Here is a 20,887-nt window from a genome sequence, read left to right as displayed (position 1 = left end):
CAGGTAAGGTGGTTGAATAGCTCATGGCTTTATTGTGGAGTTTTCAAGCCTATTTATGCACAATTACTGTAGCTGGTAAAGAACAAGAATTATAGCAAGGGAACAATGAGAGATATTCAACATAGTATGATTAAATGTATAGGATGTGTGTGTGTGTGTATATATATATATGTATGTATATATATGTATATAAAAAATATGCAGCCTGTACATTATATATATGTGCAGCCTGTACATTTAATCACACTATATTGAATGTCTCTCATTGTTCCCTTGCCTATAATGCTTGTTTTTTACAAGCTACAGTCATTGTGCATAAATAGGCTTGACAACTCCACAATAAAGCCATGAGCTGTTCAACCACCTCACCTGCAGGTGGTGAACATACACCTACTCTTGTAAAATATAAATAAATTAAATTAAATAAAGAACTAATACCCAAATTGCCTGTAGGACTTTTCCAATGTGAGCGCCAAATGGCACATGTGGCTGGGGGTAATATAAACCTGAGGGTGAGTGTAAAGGCCATCCTACTGCTATACCTCAAGCCTGTTAAAGGACCCTGATGGAAGCCAGAATCCCATCCCACTCCCTTTCCCGAGGTAGGAGAGAGTAATGGTCTCAAGTTGCAGTGGGAGAGGTTTAGGTTGCATATTGGGAAAAACTTTTTCACTAGGAGGGTGGTGAAGCACTGGAATGGGTTACCTAGGGAGGTGATGGAATCTCCTTCCTTAGAGGTTTTTAAGGTCAGACTTGACAAAGCCCTGGCTGAGATGATTTAGTTGGGAATTGGTCATGCTTTGAGCAGTAGGTTGGACTAGATGACCTCCTGAGGCCCCTTCCAACCCTGATATTCTATGATTCTATGACGGAAGCTACAAGGTACATGGGACAGAGGCATATCCCCCCCATCATGAGCTGCTGTGTCCAGGACCAGACCCCATGCAGCCCATTGAGTTATATGGACCTCAGTCAAACACTTCTAACCCACCAGCCACACTGGAACCTTTCAAAGTAATTGAAACACCCAAAATCAGATGTCCAGCGTGCCAGATGAAAAGTGAAAACTCATATGGCAGTTTGACAGTTTTGCCACTGGGTAAAAATCCCTTCCAGATCCCCAAATGATGATCAGTCTAGCCCCTGCTGTCAAAGGAGATCCAACATACTTGTTTAACGGTAGGGATGAAACAGGGAGCTCAAAATGGCTGTTTACCTATACAGCAAACCATTGCAGCCGCCTTCCTCCTCCAGGCAGGAGCCAATCACCCTGTCCCATTGCCACCCTCACCAGCCAGTGGTAGCAGTGGTGAGTGGGACAGGCTCTGGAGCTAGAATGCAGCATGCAATACCCTTTTTCCTCTTCCCCCTGCCCCAGCACAAGGTGAGGGTGAAGGGGAAAAGGAAGCAGCCAGCCTTCCCCCAGTTATAAAGGAAAAGGAGAGAAGAAAGTAGCAGCACATGGAATACAGCCCTAGTTGCTCCCGGTTGAGATCTCTCTCTCCTTCTCCCCCGACCCCCTATGTCAGTGCTCCCTGCCCCATCAAAGCTGCCAACAAAGTGATCATTTTCTTTTTACCCACAGACATGAAATTAGTAAGTACCTTGGAAAATTAGTTAAAAGAGATGCTATCAATTTAAAGACACTTCTGTATGATAATTTTTTACTTCATCTTTTTGCAGTTAATATGTTTGGATAGAATAGGATAGCACAAAACATGTAAAATCACAAAAATTGACCTGGGAGATTGAGGGTGGATGTATATATAAAATGACCTTTAAATCTTTTTAAATTGCCAAAATATGAAGGTGTCCCTTTAATACACCACTTTTACTTTTTCATCTGCTTAGGTTTTTGCTCCAAAGTCCAGAGAACTTGGATCATTTTTATTTTTTTAAGCAAAATAGAACTGTGTGCAGAGGGAAGTGGTCGAAAAATTACAGAAATAATTATTTCAAGTTGATGGTGTATACATGATGTTTGAAAGCCATACTTAAGGTTTCTGGTACATAATGATTAAAGACAATAACCTCAAATTCAGCAGCTCTGTCTTTTGAAAGTGAAAGTGTATTTAAAACATGCTTTTTAAAATTACTTGAATGTAGCTGCTTATGGTATCAGTTAATCTTTGGAATATGATGAATAACAAAAGCCTAGTTAAAGCTTATGTTGGAGGGTATTTTTTTGCTGCTGTTGTTTTTGTCATCAGCATTTTGAAACCATGGGAGAATGTGGAGAGAGAACTCAGGAAAGTAGAAGTTTGAGTTTTATGGAAGGAAAGGAATGGACACAGAAATAATTGGCACCTTAGAAGGAGTGTTAATCCATATGTGTATCTAAAATTAAATTCCTTTTCCTCCATCATCCAGAAGCAGTTAGATTCCATGGTGTTAAATGCCTTAGAAAAACCCAGTTACCTAAGGTGGGGATTAAAAATCATACTAGGCCAGGATATCTTTTCCATCCTACAGTAAATATGTCTGCATGTATGCTGTGATGGGAATAATGTGAATATGTGGTTTAGTTTGGAGCATCTAGAAATTCACTAATGTTGAACAGTTTTATTTAAATACTTTTTAGTACCTTGAAACAAAGTTTTAACTTGATTCCCTCATACAGAAGAAATGGACTGTTGCTTTTATATGAGAACAAACCATTTTGTCCTTTTCTCCTATGAGAAGACTGTAAAGGTAATTAGTCAGTTTGGATCTTGCTTTTCCTTTCTTTGTATAGATATTAATCATTAGAGGATTTCAAGATTTGGAAGCTATCTCTAGGGTTTGTGGTGTAGCTCCTGAACTTATTTATAGGGGGTAAGCACTTGAGCACCAAAATTTTGTTCCCAAGAACTGTGATTATGAATGCCTGTGGGCCTTATTTCTTTCCCAAAATTCTGGGCAAGCTGGTATGAGAGAGCAAATAATTCTTATTTATTTATTCAGGGTCTAAACACTTTTTGTGTATCCTTTGAACCAACATGTTTTGTATTCATAACATAATCATATAATATGTTTTTAGACTTCTATAAGAAATAATGACATATTTTTCCTTTATTAGGTATTTGTTTGCTTGTGGAAAGGTTGCAAAGTATATAATACACCTTCAACAAGTCAAAGTTGGTTACAGAGGCATATGCTGACGCACAGTGGGGACAAACCTTTCAAGGTAAGCTGTTTTTATAAGAAATCATGTTTTGTATGTTGAAAATGATAATTTTACTTTTTATGTTTGAGCTACATTTTTAACACAGGAGGATTTTCTGAAAGTATCGAGAGAGACAAACGTTGGCCAATTGCACTTCATTAATCATTTATATTATTATAGCACATGAAGGCTCCATCACTGTACGAACACAGATGAAGACACAGTCCCTGTCCCACACAGATTGTACATTTATACCCAATGCATTTATCTGAAGTGGTATGGGAGTCTTAAATGTAACTGTCTTTCCTGAAGCTCAGCTTCCAGTATAACCTATCTGTTTAAGCTGAAAACAGATGGAAGCATGGCTCTTTTATGTTTTAAACTTCCACTCTTGGTGAATAAAAAAGCATGTGAATCCTGCATCTAAATGACAGCCATTTTTGCAAACAGAATTTAGTTGAAACCCAGTGAGCGATATTTATGATCAACATATTTCTTCTTAATGTAGTAAGGAAATGTGAGTCAGGAATAGAGGTCCATATAGTTGACTATATTTCTTGCATAGCATTTTCTAACTTTCTCTCTCTCTTTCTCCCCTCCCCCCCCAATCTGTACCTGTGATTCTAGGTATAGTAGTGTTTATCATTCCCATATCCACCTATCCGTTATTAATGGGTTGCTTCATCCTCTTATGGATACAGTGGGGCAGTTCATAGCTGTCAATCCTGGATCACTTGATGGTAAGTCCCACCCACACTATTTCCCATCTGAAGTTCTCCCTCCATGCAGGGTTCATCATTTTGATGAAACATCAATTTGGGCTTTTCTTCCTCTTTGATAACTTACCTAGGTAGTATTTTTTTCCCCTCTAAAAAGTAGTACTATTTTTTTTCCTTGCTACTCTATTCCATTTTCTTTTTTTAAGACATTTATATTTCTCAGATAGAATTTTTTTATTATAATGACCTCTGCCAGATGTTATTTCTGTGCAGAGATCATATTTGCATCATGGCAGAAAAAGAGAAGCTACGGTCAAAGCCTGAGATGAAAAAGTGCAATCAATCTCTCCAACCTTGTATGCAAACTAAAATGTCATTTTTCATCGCAAACTGCGTAACATAATCTGAGGATTTCTGACTGAGAGGATGAATGACAAACGGGAATTCAGTACCAGCCCTTAAGCTTGTTCAGGGGAATTAAATTGGCATGGAGGTGATGGCTCTTGTTTTTAGAAGCTCAACAGATGGGTCAGAGATCCTTAATACCTCCAGGTAGGATTATTCCAGTAACTGATCCAGCGCTAACGGCTAGTCCCGGAAACAATTTTGAACGTTATTGATCAGATGAAACTTCTCCTTTAATTCCTTGCACTTCGAGATTTAAAATGGGTATTTTCGGCTTTATAAGTTGAGGCAAGTGGTGGTGATTGTTCTGAAAGATCATCTCTTCCTGTAGCTTTCTGGTAGCATGCCAACTTTTATTTGGCCTAAACCTGACTAGATAGGCCTGTCCTAATTGTCCTTGTGCACCAGTTAGAGATGTCAGATGTATTTCTTATCATCAGTCCGCCTAGACCAGTAAGATTATTCCTGTCAAAGTTTTAGTATGGTATAAACAAGCAATCGAAAGCCATAGGCATTCAACCAAGGCATCACTATAAATCAGGGAAGCTTAATCCATGAAAGATTAGGTAAAAGAGAATCCAATTTTAGAGACATTTGCCTTTGAAAATTTAGACTTTTTAGGGGGTACACCCAACAATGGATGATGAATTACTTCATCTTCAGTTACAGTTGCCATAGTTAGTTATCTAGCAAAAGACAGAAGCTTCTGTAAAGATCCCAGTCCCAATGGACTCCAACTTTTAGGTTAATGCATTTGCATATAGGCCTGGTGAGAACTCGTACATCTAAACTTCCAAGCAGTTTGTCCTAGATGAAGGCATCTTATGTTACATGTGCTGATATTGCTAATCTGTTCTCAGTACTTTCTGGCTAAGGTTGATGAAAAAACTCTAAACATTACAATATTGGTCAATAGTGCTGCTCGTGGCTCTGAGTAACTTCAGCATTTCATCATATTATCCTCTAATTCTTTGTGTGACTGGTGTATTTTCCTTGAACTCTACTGATTTTTTTTTTTTTGAACACCTCCTGTGGTAGCTTTGACTCTGGGGGAAGTTTGCATCTCCAGCAGAGCTTACTACCATCTTTTTTTTTTGTTCCTGTCAGAGAATCTAGCACCAGAAATCAGACTGCACGCATGTGCCATTATTTCCAGATATTGGGGAGTAGACTGTTCCCACATGTATGTGGGGGCAGAGTCTTTACTGTCTGTACTTGAATGGATGGAGAATATGCTATGGCCAGTGCCAAGACTGGTTGAACTAACAGTATGGGTGCCAGCTTCTAACCTAATGCACTGGATGCTCTTTGTTAAGGTTTTCTGGATCGCAGTGCTAATGGCTTACATTGGTAACCACTTGTCTTTCATTTGGATTATCTGGCCTTCATATAGTATTCATTAAAGGCGCAAAGATCTACCATATCACAAGAAAATTTCTTTGATAAAAGGTAGTGTCTAGTCTTATTAAAGCCAAAGAGAATGTGCACCCCCCAGGTTTCAAGTATATTATCCATTCATCATCCTTCATCTACAGCGGGAAAAAGTGTTTTCAAGAGGCCGACTTCTGGGTCTGAATTCAGGAGTTCCCAAAGTCAAATTGCTCAGTGTCATAGCAGAAGCCAAAGTATTCTGAGTCCCATTTACACACTCAGCAGCAACTCCTACTTTCAGTGAAGCCCAGTGTTTGCTACAAGTTAGCACATAGCTAATGCTGGTCATTATCTGCTTCTCAGAAACTTCTTGTCAGTTTGACTGGGACTTTTTGTTCCTGATGACCCCAGTCAACTCAAACACAGGGTCCTCAGCAATATCCAACTACAAAATCTACTTCAGAGAAATCCCTCCAAATGATCCCCTTTGAGAACACCTTTGAGTTCAGTCATACCAGCAAGAGACATTGTAGGAAATCTGATCCCATCAAACCTGAGATATCTGGCAAAAGTTGGGAAGGGTTGTAATTTCAAGGAGGGCTTCCTGATACCCAGAAAGCCAGAAGAACTCAATCCTAACATGAATTCCTGAGAAGCCAAACTTCACCCGGTTAAGGAAAATTTCATATCATCTCTGGGTGCTAGTCACTAGTGTTCATCATTGATTACCCAACATTCTGTCCTGTCCCCACAAAGATCACTGAAGTACATAGAAGTCCTATGTGATTCAGACATGAATGATCTCAAAGCCTTCCTTCCCCATGATGGGATCCAGAACATTGTGGATTTGGCAGGCAGGATTTGCCAGAGTAAACATCAACAAGAGCTGTGCTGCTAATGTCGCTGCTGGAGGCCATAACAATGTATGGATTAGTCACGACACAAATGTGTATACTGCAGGACTATTCATGTGGCCACAAAGCCTTGTATGACACTGAGGTAATGGACAACTTCCTAGTCTTGGTGGCAGATTAAGGGTCAGACTGCAATTAGGCATGGACTTCCCCTAATCTCCAGTACTCCAGTGGGATTGTGAACCCATGTGAGACTGCACAATTCAAGTACTTGGTCTCTTCAGGTATTGCAGCAGCTTCATATTAATGTTATGGAGATGAGGGCTGCTTGAAAGCACAATGGATTTTGAGAGAACTGACATTTGAGCCGCTCTGTCTTGTATAAATGCTAAAACAGAAAAAAAGAATCTCACTTCCTTTATTAGGAAGCCTTTCACGTGTGAAATTGGGCTGTCCCCCACAGGACATTGCTAATTGCCATTTACCTCGCACAAAAGGAAAACAGGATTGCAGACATGCTTAGTAAATGGGTAATGGACCTACCAAAATGAAGGGATAAGGATACTAAGGGCTTGTCTACATCAGAAAGTTGCAGCGCTGGTGAGGGAGTTACAGCGCTGCAACTTAGGAGGTGGACACATCTGCAGGGCACCACCAGCGCTGCAACTCCCTGTTTGCAGCGCTGGCCGTACTCCCGTTTTGTCTCGGGTGTAGAGGATCCAGCGCTGGTGATCCAGCGCTGGTAATCAAGTATAGACACTTACCAGCGCTTTTCTTGACCTCCGTGGAATAAGCAGGTATCCCAGCATACCTGAGGAAGCCTCTGGTAATCAAGCTGGTCTCCTTCCCCGGCTTGCTCTCGCGTTCCCCGAACCCCGAGCAAGCAGGTCTCCTTCCCTGAGGTTTGCTGGGTGGTTCCGGGAACGCGAGAGCAAACCGCGGCGAAGCTGGTCTCCTTTCCCGGTTTGCTCTCTCGTTCCCCGAACCTCCGAGCAAGCAGGTCTCCTTCCCTGCGGTTTGCAGGGTGGTTCGGGGAACGCGAGAGCAAACCGCGGCGAAGCTGGTCTCCTTCCCCAGTTTGCTCTCGCGTTCCCCGAACAAGCAGGTCTCCTTCCCTGAGGTTTGCAGGGTGGTTCGGGGAACGCGAGAGCAAACCGCAGCGAAGCTGGTCTCCTTTCCCGGTTTGCTCTCTCGTTCCCCGAACCCTGAGCAAGCAGGTCTCCTTCCCTGAGGTTTGCAGGGTGGTTCGGTGAACGCAAGAGCAAACCGCAGCGAAGCTGGTCTCCTTTCCCGGTTTGCTCTCTCGTTCCCCGAACCCCGAGCAAGCAGGTCTCCTTCCCTGAGGTTTGCAGGGTGGTTCGGGGAACGCGAGAGCAAACCGCGGCGAAGCTGGCCTCCTTCCCCGGTTTGCTCTCGCGTTCCCCGAACAAGCAGGTCTCCTTCCCTGCGGTTTGCAGGGTGGTTCGGGGAACGCGAGAGCAAACCGCGGCGAAGCTGGTCTCCTTTCCCGGTTTGCTCTCGCGTTCCCCGAACCCCCCTTGAAGCCGCCCAACAGCGCTGCAGTGTGGCCACATCTAACACCACTTGCAGCGCTGGTTGCTGTAAGTGTGGCCACTCTGCAGCGCTGGCCCTATACAGCTGTACTAATACAGCTGTAACAACCAGCGCTGCAAAATTTTAGATGTAGACATGGCCTTAGTGGATGAGAGCTTTTTTGGTTGGGGAACACCAGAGAGCTCTATTAGGAACCCTCCAGAAGAATGAGCTACCAATATTCTGTAGAAGGCACTGAGAAGAAATGCATTTCCACAGATTTTTGTCATAGCAAAGGTTCTGATCAAACTCAAGAGATTGAGAAATTCCACGAACCCCCACCCCCCCAATGGTTTGGTTTCACGTGGGTCTCAATCCCGTTAATGATAGTAGTGGCTAATCCCATCAGCATAAGAATTTGGCCATATTTTATCACATAGAACTTGGAGACCTCTGTAGATCCCAGTTTAAAGTCTCTTACTTGTTAGCATGGGTCTTACAGTTCAAGAGCTAAGTACTATTATGGTGGAAAGTAAGATGATGTCTCTCTGAGAGTCCTGCTTCAAATCCTTTTAGCTTTCTGAAGGCATCTCTCATAAGGATGAAGGATAAGGGCATTGTGGAGATGCTAACTAATTTTTGTATCAGTCTTCACTACAGAAGATACTGTATGGGGTGGAAGGAGTCTTACTCTGGACCTTCACATTTTTAGCTAATAAAGATGAGGCACTATCAGACTGAGATAGCAAGAAGACTTGCTGGAATAAATAAAATACTGCATTTTAAAAAGACCTATTGGTACACATCCAAGAATGTAATGGCTGAGTTGCAAACAAAAATGTAGTCTAATTAAGATCGCATGGGCTCCTATAGCAGGACTGGAAGGATAGTCAGAGTTGTGCCTATCTTTATAAAAGGCAATAGGATTGATCCTGGGAGTTAGACCTTGGAGCTTTTCTTCAGTCCAGGAGAACTGGTTGAAAAGAATCAGAGAATTATAAAACATATATCTGAATGTGTGATAGGAACCAACTACCAGGGCTTTTATAAAAGAAAAGTGTGCCTGTAGTCTACTAAAAGTAATTGAATGTGTCTATTAAACAGTGCTTAAAAAAGAACTGGTAGATATCAATTGTTTGGATTTTCAAAAATCCTTAAACTTAGTTGCTTTGTAAACTAATATGGAGTAAGAGGCAAAATTTTATCTTGGATTAGAAACTGGCTAGGAGAAAACAAGGAACTGAAAAAATGGGCACATCTCAAATTGGCAAAAGATTAAATGGAAGATTGAGGAACTTCAGAGGAGCAGATCAGAGTTAAGCCATATGTCTTGTTGACAAATGTAAGATGATGCATACTGGAAGGAATAGTTTGAACTGATCATACATATTATTGGGTTCTAAATTAGCTATAGACTTGTCAGGAAAAAGAAATGGATGTATTGGGTATGTGTACACTGCATGCCAAGACAAGGCTCTGACTCAGGTTTGAGCCCACCCCCACCCTCATCTGTCCACACACATGGGTATGACTCAGGGGAGGCAAGCACTCAGGATCCTTCTAGTGCTTCTGATAGGTCAGAGCCAAGTCCCAGTGTGTCTTGGGTTCATGTCCCATGTCACTGTGCCGTGTAGACTCAGGTCCAGCTGCAGATTCAAGTCAGAAGCTCTGTGTAGTGCAGTATGGATGCATTTGCACTACAATGTAGTATAGACATTCATTGTGGACAGCTTAATGAAAATCTCTGTTTCTTGTGAAGCAGTGCTCAAAAAAAAAAAAGGAGGGGGGTTGGAGGTGGGGGACATGTGTTAGGATTTTAAAGCATGGGAAAGAAAATAATGAAATTATAACAGTATATATATATCAATGGTACAGATTTACCTGGAGAACTCTTCAATTCTGGTCGGTCAGTTTCCAACAGAGTAAGGTAAAAAAGAGGGGAGAAGAGGTACTGTTGATTAGAAAGATTTCTTATGTGGAGGATGAAATGACTGACCGTTTAGAGAGGCGACTGTTCAGGTGTAAAGAAGGTAAAGTGGGTACTCTTGTGCACCTTTTTCTTCTAGTACAAGAGAAAGATGTGTTCATTAAATTGAAAGATAAGCTTAAAAGTGTGTGTGTGTATGAATGAATCAAACTCTTAAAAAACTAGTCTGGAATTTATTGCAATAGATATCACTGAGGCATTCAGATGTGTTGGATTAGAAAAGGCTTCAGCATTTATGTGGTTAATGAGAACATGCACCATTACATTAAATAGGATTAAAATACATATTTTAAAGAAACATGTAAACCCTCATGCCAACCCCTGAAGGTTTATCTGCACTGCAATAGGGTGACATGACTGTAGTGCCAATAGGCATACTCAAGCCAGCTTTGATGGAGCTAGTTATTAACAATAGCAATGTAGCCACGATAGCATGGGCTAGTCACCTAGATACAGTCCTGCTCAGCACTGTGGGTATGTCATTGGGTGTCTAGCTTACTTGTTGTTGTTCCCCAAAAATACACTGTATGTTTGAATGAATTCTTATTAGTACACCACTTTTCCCACAGAGTTGAGGGTTATGTAAATTATGGGTATTTCTCTTTTAATTGATGATGGTTATGGAAGTGTTTTTGCACCTCTTACGAAGGAACTGAAGGAAGACTATGGCCAGCCTAGCTACATCATGAGTAGCATGAGATGCTTCCTTAGGTCAAGTGACTTGGATCTTTTGAGCTGTGGTAGTCCACACGCTCACGGAGCCAAGGGTGGTAATTTGTTGCAGTACTTCTCTTCAGAGGACTATAATTGCATATAACTGATTATCTCTTCCAGAAGAGAGAGTGTCTTCCTTATACTTCCTTGGACTGGCCTGTTAATTGCTTATCATAGACACGATTAATATTGAACTTTTAATAATTTCAGCCGGCCTGGTTGTTCCCCAAAGTGGACTGTAGTGCTTATGAGACTGACTTGCAGTATCCCTTATTATGCCATATCCTGATAAAGCAAACGGAGAAAGGAAGTTGACCTGATTAAGCTGTTAGATGTACTAAACACACTCTTCAAAAAACAGTTTCCTCAACAAAGTCAACAGGAATTTGACACTTGCTGAAAGGATTCATATGCTCGGGAGAAGTGATAGGTTCAAGGCAAGGTGCAACAATTAATTATTGTCCTAGAAAGAATTCAGTGAGACTTAATCTGGGCAATTATAACCCTGAATAGAAATATCCCTGCATGCAAAACTCCATATTGAGGACATTGTAGCTGTTTCTTCCAGATAAAATTATTCCAGTGGGTGTATTCTGTGTTTCTTACATCTCTCTTGTAGGCTTTTCTTCTATAGTGATTAGTATTTAAAGTAGTAACTGATGTCAACATGGACACTTGTCAGAGGCTCTGGTATGGGAACTCTGGTCAGCAGTAAAAGAGAGAGCATTAAATAACTGAGTGGTCCTGCTAGCACCAGTCACTTCCAGAACTCATTAAAGGATAAGCAAATTTGATATGCTTGATAATGGAATGACAGTTGCATAGCCCAGCAAACAGGATCAAGGCACTCCAGTCTTTACTTTGAATTCTGCCAGTTATTCTTCTGGCAAAGTATCCTCTTCATCAGAGCACTGCACATGAAGGATGTATAAAAAGGCAGATTGCCTAAGCAGACTGATAATTGAACAATAATAGTGTTCAAATCTGTAGGATTTATGCAGATGACAGCTGTTTGAAACATCAAGATTGGATTTATTTGCAAAATTTCACATTTGTTATTGTCAAAAAGAGACATAATTTCTTTGAATCCAGTAGAAATACAAAGGCAACATAACTTCTTTTCAGACCATGATTAGGAGTCTCTTCTTTATTTGTTAGAGTCCCATCAAATTTAAATGTTGAACCAATATGTCAGCTTTTTACTTGCTAAAACCTGTAGATGTAGTGTTCCATGTTTTCATCTTCCAGAATTGAGTGTTAGTACCCAAGGGTTGGATTTTCAGAAGTGCTTAGCTTTCGACTAACTGCACCCTTGGAGTCAGAATTTAGGCCATGCTTCTAAAAACCCTACCCAAAGCAGCATAGGCATTGTGGCACTTAGAATTGTTTTAGGATTTAACAGTGTCCTCTCAAAATAAATACCATGACTGAATTAAGTTTGGATTTTTAAATTTGAAGAAAAAAAAGTTTTGTCTTTAAAACCTGACCATACAAAGTAATGTCTGGCTACAATAAAAGCTCTAGTGTGCAAAGAGAGAACTTTTTATTCTTGACATAGGCTATTCTGTGAATCTGTAGGGGAATATTTAAATAGTTTATTTTACTGATTTCAGTATAATTAGAATGGTTAACTGCTAAATGTTATAATCTCATCCACGTGCAGCTAGATATTAGAGGGGATCACATTTCATTAGTCCACAGTAAGTTCAGAAGTTCTGAAAGAAGGAACCGAAACTGAATGTTTGAGATAAGATCAAACTTGTGAAGTTATTTTTATCTGTTAAGTTGGCATTATTATAAAGGATAAAAAATTCATATTTTAACCAGAAACAAATAGCATAATGAAAGCTTTTAAAGCTGCTATTTTAGTGGATCAGGTGCTGGAATATTTACAGGTGTCACCTATGGTTAGAATCTTTATTTAAAACATCAATGAGAACAGCTGTATGGTCAGAAAGAGTGCAGATTTCTTAAGAGAAATCTATGGTAATATGTCTAGTTAAAGCTTTTCAAAATGTAAGTTGGCACTGAGAGTTTCTTATATAGCACAAGCTATAATTCCAAAATAGCATTTATATTTAAAAGGGGATTATAGCAGATCTTTTGTTTTACTTCTTTACTGCCTATTTCTTGCTTTTCCCTACCTATTCTGTAAATTAAATTCAATGTTCATTACAGCCCATTAGTAATGGTGGGTATGGGTACACTGGAGAAATTAAACTTCTTACATGTTAACTTATTTTCTCTTGAAGTAACATATCCACCAATCCGGACCCACCCTATGGTATTAACAAACAAAACCGAAAAAACCTTTAGATCTGAGTTTCTGAAAGAGAGAGGTTTAAAGTGATGCATAATAGTTGAGTTTGATTTATCAGAGGTCTTTTAAACCTGTATAAGTATTTGGTGGGAAGCTGATTAGATGGGATTTAAAGTCCAGAGATCCTGAAATGACAGCCTGAACTGCTCCTATATCTTTGGAGAGGAAGAGACATAACCCATTAGTAACGGATTGCTGGATATATTATTTTAGAGAAAAAAAGAAAAGAACAGGTAAGACATTTTTCTCTTCTATTTCCTCTTGACTGCAAAGTATTCTGTAGCATCTGTGATATACTACACTTGTTTTAACTAGCTCTAATAATATAACCAACTATTGTCAAAATATGTTGCACATGAAGACACAGTAAAAGAAATGGTCCTTATAAATAAATACTTTTGTATCTTGTTTGCAGGCTCAATTGCTTAACTTTATAACTAACCATTTTTGGGTGCTTTTTAGATGTAAACTGCACCTACTTGAGTATGTAAGTACGCTGTGTCAGTAATGACCTGGAATAAAGCTCAGTTTTGGATAGAGCAAGTACTGATTTTTGTGGTGAATCTCTTGAATATCTTGTGTGTGGTTGGAGAACAATGAAGTTTTGACCAGCTGTGTAATACACCCAAACAGACTAGAAACACCACTGTGTCTTATGAACCTGGCTTCCAGAAACATGTCTGGTACACATTTACCTGGTATATTTTTAGAATATATTACTGTTCCAGTTTCATTTACTAGTCCTTTTTTTTTTTCTGGGACTATTTTCTGAGCTCTAGCACACATTGCTAAGAGTGTGGCTTTAAATTTTGCAAGGAGTGTGGTTCTGCTTAAGGTCAGGTTTTCTGCTTTGTTCCAATATTGTCAGAGCTAATGGAGCTAGGAAGATTTCTCAGTGAAAGTTAAGAAGGCTGGTCACACAGCTTCAGTAGGGAGCCCTATTTTTTTTATAAGGGCTAAATAGTATAGAACCTCAAGTTTTATTTTAGTGACATTCCATTTCCTTTCATGAAACCATCTTGTGTTCATGTAGAAATCACCAGCTTTTAATGATTTCAGAACTACAGAAGAAACATTTTTTGCTAGAAATTACGCTTTCAGATATTTGTTTTCATCCTTACTTCTGCTGGCACAAGTTTGATTTTTTTATTTATTTTTCTTTAACATGACTATGCTCAGATTCTTATTTCACATGACTATGAATTCAGGGTGGTTGAAGTCACATTGGTGTTACTCCAGCTATACAGTTGTGTAAATAATGCTAGGATCCTGGACCACTGTGTTTAATTTGTTCACAGATGCACTTATTAGTTGCTAATATGTGATTCACAGGTTCCAAAGCCAAAGGGATGATTGTGCTCATCTAGTCTGACCTCCTGTATATAACAAGTGTCTATAGAACTGTCACTAAATAATTCCTAAAACATATTTTATAGAAAAATATCCAATCTTGATTTAAAAATTGTTAGTGATGAGTAATCCACCATGACCCTTAGTAAATTGTTCCAGTGTCTGATTGCTCACTGTTAAAAATTTATGCCTGATTTATGCCAGTCTGAATTTGTCTACCTTCAACTTGTAGCCATTGGGTCATGTTATACCTCTGCTAGCTTGAAGAGCCCAGTATTTGTTCCTGATGTAAATACTTACAGATTGTAATCAAGTCATCTCTCTATCTTCTCTTCGTTAAAATAGATAGATTGAGCTCGTTGAGTCTGTCACTGGGAGGCATGTTTTTAAATCCTCTAATCATTGTTGTGGCTCTTCTGAGAGCCCTCTCCAAATTATCAACATCCTTCTTGATTTGTGAGCACCAGAAGTGGACACAGTATTCCAATAACAGTCATAGCAATACCAAATAGAGAAATAAAATGTCCTTTCCTATTCGAAATTCCCTTGTTTATCCATCCCCGGTTCATTTTAGCTCTTTTGGCCATAGCATAACATTGGGAGCTCATGTTCAGCTGATTACCCAAATCTTTTTCAGAGTCACTGCTTCCCAGGATAGAGTTGCCCATTGTGTAATCATGGCCTACATTCTCTATTATGCAGCTCAGAATGGCTCAGTTGGGAATGAGCCTAATTTGCAAGCTCAGGATATGTGAGGAAGAGGTTTGTGGTTTTATTTCTTGGACTGCTCATGGATGTCATTACCTGCAGAGTTACAGCCTCCTGCACTCCTCCAGCCGCTGCAGTGCCTGACTATCAAGGGAGTTTTCATAAGTGAGAAGGGAAATAAGAGGATGCAGGCCAAACTCAAACAACAAAGTGTGATAGTAGGGAGGGAGAGAGAAATAAGAGCACATTGTTGGGCAGTGATGATTTAGTTCCTGTCAGCTACTAGTACAGTGAACTATCACTGTTACTTGGAAAGGGAGCTGAAAAAATTATTACATTCACACACATCCATTCTTATCCCAAAATGAACGTCAGAATCTTTTCCCTCCTACTTCCATTTTCAAGTGTGAGACCCTGGAGGGAAGATTTCCCTCCCCAGCTCCTAATCAAAGTGAAATTAAAACATTTTGTCTATGAACTAAAACTAAGACAAATACTGAATTTTGTGCGTTGTTGAACCATTGTTTTATGATTTACCTTTTGTCTAATTGTTTCATATAACCACAGATATAAGAACACTGACTATATCTGTAATTCTTATGTTTGACCAGGAGATTTCTTGGTCTCATCTTGTTTTTCTGTTTTGTTTTCTGTCATTAGCTTTTGATTACGCATTTTCTCAAAAAATTTGCTAAGGTTACCGTACTAATCCAAAATAACTGAAGTACTTAAAATTTGTAAAAAATGAATTACAGTATCTTTTAAAAATAAGGATCCTTTATTAATAGTATAGTACTTCATGTAAGCGTTAAGCTCAAAAAGTACTTTTTATAAAACAATCTCAAACTGTGAATTGTCACAAGGAAGACCAGAAGAGGTAGATGTAAGAGAACATTATATTTAATAAGTAAATAAGGTTGTAAAGTAACTGCAGAGTAGAGCTAGTTCATGAATGGAGGGTTTTGAAATAGGGGTAAGTTTGAATTGAAAGGGGAAATGTCATTGAGGATGAGAGTGAATGGATATGCTTCTTTTAGCAAGAGCTGTAGGTACAGTGTCTAAGGTTTTTCTCTGAGCGTTGAGAACTTTTTTTTTGTGCTGTACAGCAATCTGTTTCACTGGAAAAATACGTGACAGGAGTTAGGATGGGCATTTGTATCAGTTTTTCTGTTCTTGCATAGAATTTCATGCGCTTTTGAGAACTTGAATTGATTCTTCTAATTTGCTGGAATTCAAGTAAGAAAAGGTAAACTGAAAAAACCTAAAATATAACAAATCAATTCTCTGCAGACTATCTGCCACTTGAATGAATGCCACAGATTGCCCCAATATTCTCTTGTCAATTTGTTTCCCTTTAGTGTGTGGTTGGTGGGTGCAATGCCAGTTTTGCATCTCAGGGAGGGCTGGCTCGTCATGTGCCCACGCACTTCAGCCAACAGAACTCTTCAAAAGTTGCCAGCCAGCCAAAGGCCAAAGAGGAATCTCCTTCTAAAGCTGGAATGAACAAAAGAAGGAAGTTAAAGAACAAGAGACGACGCTCATTACGTAAGTGTATGGGTTGTACTGATTTTTTTACCTCCATTGACAGTATTATCTTATTTTCCTCTTTTCCTTCCACCATGCCATCTCTCTATGCCCCCAGCTGCATATTTGAGATCCCTTTCCAATTAAATTCAGAGAAGTCTAGGATATATTTGCCAGGCAGTGAGGCAGCAATAAGTATCTTTGTGCAGAGGGGCTGTTGGGAAAGGTTTTTCTGATACAAAAATTAAAGTGTTATATGTAAATATTGAGTGGGGGGAAAAACAGTTTTATGAAGTGATCTAGAAAACCTTACTAAGTTTAAGTTCACTTATTGAAATGACAACTGATCGCTTTTTACACACAAAAATAAAGGCTGAAAAATCAAAGGAAATCACTTTGAGTAACAGAATCTTCATTATTCCTGGTTTGAAGAATGAGTTCAGCGTAAAACTGAAACGAATAATAATGTTTTCAGCATTTGGTCTGAAAATACTGATGGCTCCGAGATCCAGTATGAAAATGTGGTGTAAAAAACTTGATCAGCTGCAAATCAAAACAGATCTTTTCTTTCTGCTAGTTAGTGTGTCTGATTTGCATTTGAAGCACTTCCGTCCAGTGAAGACTTAACAGGAGCTTCTGGAGCTTGCCAAAACTTGCATGACTAAAGCTAGGCATCTCAAAATAAATGACTGCACTTTCAGAGATGCTGAGCCCTACAGCTCATTTGAAGTCAAAATATGATTTAGGTGGCTGACTTTAAGTATCCAAATTGGAAAGTATTGAGTCTTATGTCCAAAAAAAACTTTTAAATTGGCAGTATGCACGTCTTATTTATATTTGATTGAACGTGATTGAGTCATAAGAGTCAAGTCAGAGCTTCCTCAGTTAAAGCTGTGACACAGCTCTTTGCCAGCATCAAGTTATCTACATCCTTTGAGATTTACATAGCTATAATATAAATATATTGAAATTTTCTACAGATCTTGTGTAAAGAATATATACTCTGTATGTAATGGGGAAGTAAATGGAAAAATCTGTAAAAAGTTGTAGGTGGTGATAAGAGTTACAAACACATCATGTAAAGTGACCTGGAGAGATTAATGTGAGTGGAAGATGATAAAATGAGATTATCTTGGACAAATGCAAGATAAATCTGAAGTAAAAGAATCTGATGCAAGTTAATCAGGAAGGAGAAACCAGGAATGGGCAGTAAGGAACAGTACTCGCTGGGAGAGGGACTAGATGACCCAATAGGTCTTCTAATTTTTCTAGATTCTGTGATTCGAAATCTGTTTCTCTTCCTTCTTTTATCTTGTGTACATGTGTTGCTTGGATAATTTAAGTTACTATGCCATTTTGTCTAATGTTTCATAAACAATGTGTAGAACTACTAATTTTTTCCCCTTTTGACATTGCTTGAGAAATTCTTCCTTACAGGACTTCATGCAAGGTATTTTTCTGTTGGAGTTCTCTTCAGCATGCTGACATCCTGTAGCTCTTTAATCTTTATATATGTGGCTTCATGAGTAATTTTTTCTTTTAAAGCAAGTAATATTCACAGCTCCTACTCTTTGGTTACATGCCTGTCTCTCTTATTATGTTGTAATTTGCTTCACTTGACTTCCAAAATTAAGTTCTATATAGAAAGAGAACTGACAGTTGCCATTAACACTGGCAGTTTTCTTGCCCCATTCAACAAAGCTCTTTGAATGATTTTACCTTAAGGCAAAATTCCCATCTAACTGAGTTGAGGATAGCTCCTGTAATGTACTTCTCCAAAGGCCATATGACCAGAACATTTATCCAAAGCTGATAACACTTTCCTAAAATGCTACGTATAGGTAGCTTGTTTTAAAACTTTCTCCATGGGTTACAAATCTTGTTAGGCTCTGAAATCAGACTCCTTAATGGTCTCATAATTCTGTTTGTCTTTATTTCTTTAAAAGTAGTGGGCCTAAAGTTAGGCATCTAAGGCAGTGATACTCAGACCTCAGTGGTTTAGGAGTCAAATTAGTAACCAGCATTACCCAAAAGAGCCACAGTAGTGTGAATTCATTGTTCCATTTACTATTTTTATATGTAGTAAAATTTAGCTCCTGAACCACTGAGGTCTGAGTTGATACATAACTTTAGGTACACTACATTTGAAGAAACAGAGAGGCAAGTGGATTATATAATTATTGTCACAGCAAAATGACTGACCAGGTATTCTGCAGTTGGTTAATAACATAGTAAAAGAATCCTGATTGGTTAATAATTAAATCAGTGTTTTAATCTGTGCTGCAAAGAGCCATAGCAGACACATTAAAGAGCTACGTGCGGATCCCAAGCCTCAGTCTGAGTATTGCTGATCTAAGGTCTGGTCCCACTTAAAAGTTAGGTTGACATAGCTACCGCACTCGAGGTTTGGATTTTTCACACCTCTGAGTTCCGTCGTTAAGCTGATCTAACCGCCAGTGTAGATGCGGTAGGTGGATGGAAGAATTCTTTCATCGAACTAGCTATGGCTGCTTCCTTTCCTACATCAAAGGAAAAACCCCTTTCATCACTGGAGAAAGTGTCTACACTATGGTGCTACTGTGGCACAGTTGCAGGAGTGTCATCATACTGCTGTAGTGCCCATAATGTAGACATAGCCCAGATCTGTATTTAAGTACTTGAACGAGTGGCCTGACTTTCAGAGGTACTGAGCAGCTCAGGTTAGAATAAGTTATTGATCAAACAAATTCTGAAATACGATAACATACAGTTTGCTAAAATAATTCAGAAAAAATAAATTCCTAAAGTTCGTCACCTCTCCACCAACCTTCCAAATTCCTTTTTCATTACTGAAGAAAGTACTTATTTCCCTCCTCCTTTGAGGAGGAAATTCTGTGCACCTGGTTACAGTTTATAACTCAGGCAATTATTTTTTGTTATTTAGAATTAAGTGTGTAATGAAAATACTAGCTATTGATTGTTTATACATTATTACACTGAAAATAGCCTTGTGTTTACATCTGTAGAAGTCAAAGTAAAGAGATCAGATTCTCTGCTCAAACCCGAGGTTCTCAGTGGAGCGTATTAACACAAAATAGGTTACCATGAATGTTTAGGTGACAAAAGCAAGATCTTACTTAATTTACTAGAATATGAACAGTTTATTCTACATGTTGATATTTTACTGGTCTTAAACTAGTTTATATTTTGTCTTCCTGTTCATAAACACTGTGTATATTTTTTTCAGTTGCTTGTTATAGGCATATATGGGTTTAAAAACAATTGGTATTGAAAGATTAGATATTGTGTGAAGTTGAATCTAGTATTTTTTGACAATGTGATTTTTTTTTTTCTTTCTCTTGCTGTAGACACCTTCCTAGCTGATTACATAAGCAGTCAGATGGCGACTTACTGACCTTGTTACTATAAGTGCTATCAAAATTGACACTCATGCTCACAGTCATAATATCTCTGCTACTGAATTCTGTTCTGTGTAGCCTCAGATTCTCTGTTCCTAATACATTTGGAGGCATCCATCCAAACTTATTGAAAGTGATTCTCAACTTTGTACCGTGACCCTAAAGTGTGTCTTCATATTTGCTACAGAATCTAAGCTTCTTCAGTTGCTTGTCTGTGTGTATTCTGCTCGTGGTGTGCCTACATTCCATGCACTCAATTGGAATATTTGGGCAGGCTGTGCCTGTTGGGACCATGCCTATACCAGGGAGAGCCCCCACCCCTTCCAAAGGCATAAAGGGGGGAGTAGGGCCAGCCATCCCTCAGTTCCTTCTTATCACCTGTAATAGAGAGCAGTTTCCCTGTCTCATGCACTTGTGGTCTTTAAAACAGAATTTTTATATATAGTTCCTTCTTAGGTCTTGTCTACACAGTGGTGTAATGAATTCTACAAGGGTGTGATTTCTAAAGCACACTAACATGTTGTGCATTAATAATTCCGTGTGGTCCCTGTTGGCATGCCTTAATATAGTGCTGTTTGAAACAGTAATTTGTAAAGGCCAGCTCTACATTAAAAAGTTAGTTTTCATCCAGTCCCATGGCTCAGGGAAATGAAAAATCCATACCTCTGGGTGGCATAAGTAAGATGACCTAACCTTTGGTGTAGACAGCACTATATTGACAGAAGAATTATTCAATCAATCTAGCTACCATCTCTTGGGGAGCTGAATTATCTGTGCTGATGAGAGAACCCTTCCCACTAGCATAGGTAGTGTCTACACTGTAGTGTTTCAAGTGGAGACAAGGCCTAAGGCACACAAA

At 39.1% G+C, this 20,887-nt stretch overlaps 1 protein-coding gene across 1 annotated transcript in view; it reads left to right on the top strand.

Annotated features, from left to right (window-relative positions):
• Positions 1–20,887, top strand: part of AEBP2 (AE binding protein 2) — an 84,415-nt gene that overhangs the window by 28,984 nt on the left and 34,544 nt on the right. The window contains 2 exon segments of the mRNA XM_030541762.1: positions 3,059–3,166; positions 16,465–16,651. Coding sequence (XP_030397622.1) covers positions 3,059–3,166; positions 16,465–16,651 — 295 coding nt within the window.

Source organism: Gopherus evgoodei, chromosome 1 (genome assembly GCF_007399415.2).
Source record: "Gopherus evgoodei ecotype Sinaloan lineage chromosome 1, rGopEvg1_v1.p, whole genome shotgun sequence".
In the NCBI taxonomy this organism is placed as follows: domain Eukaryota; kingdom Metazoa; phylum Chordata; order Testudines; family Testudinidae; genus Gopherus; species Gopherus evgoodei.
The sequence above is the reverse complement of the archived record's forward strand: the minus strand, read 5'-3'. Positions and strand labels throughout refer to the sequence as shown.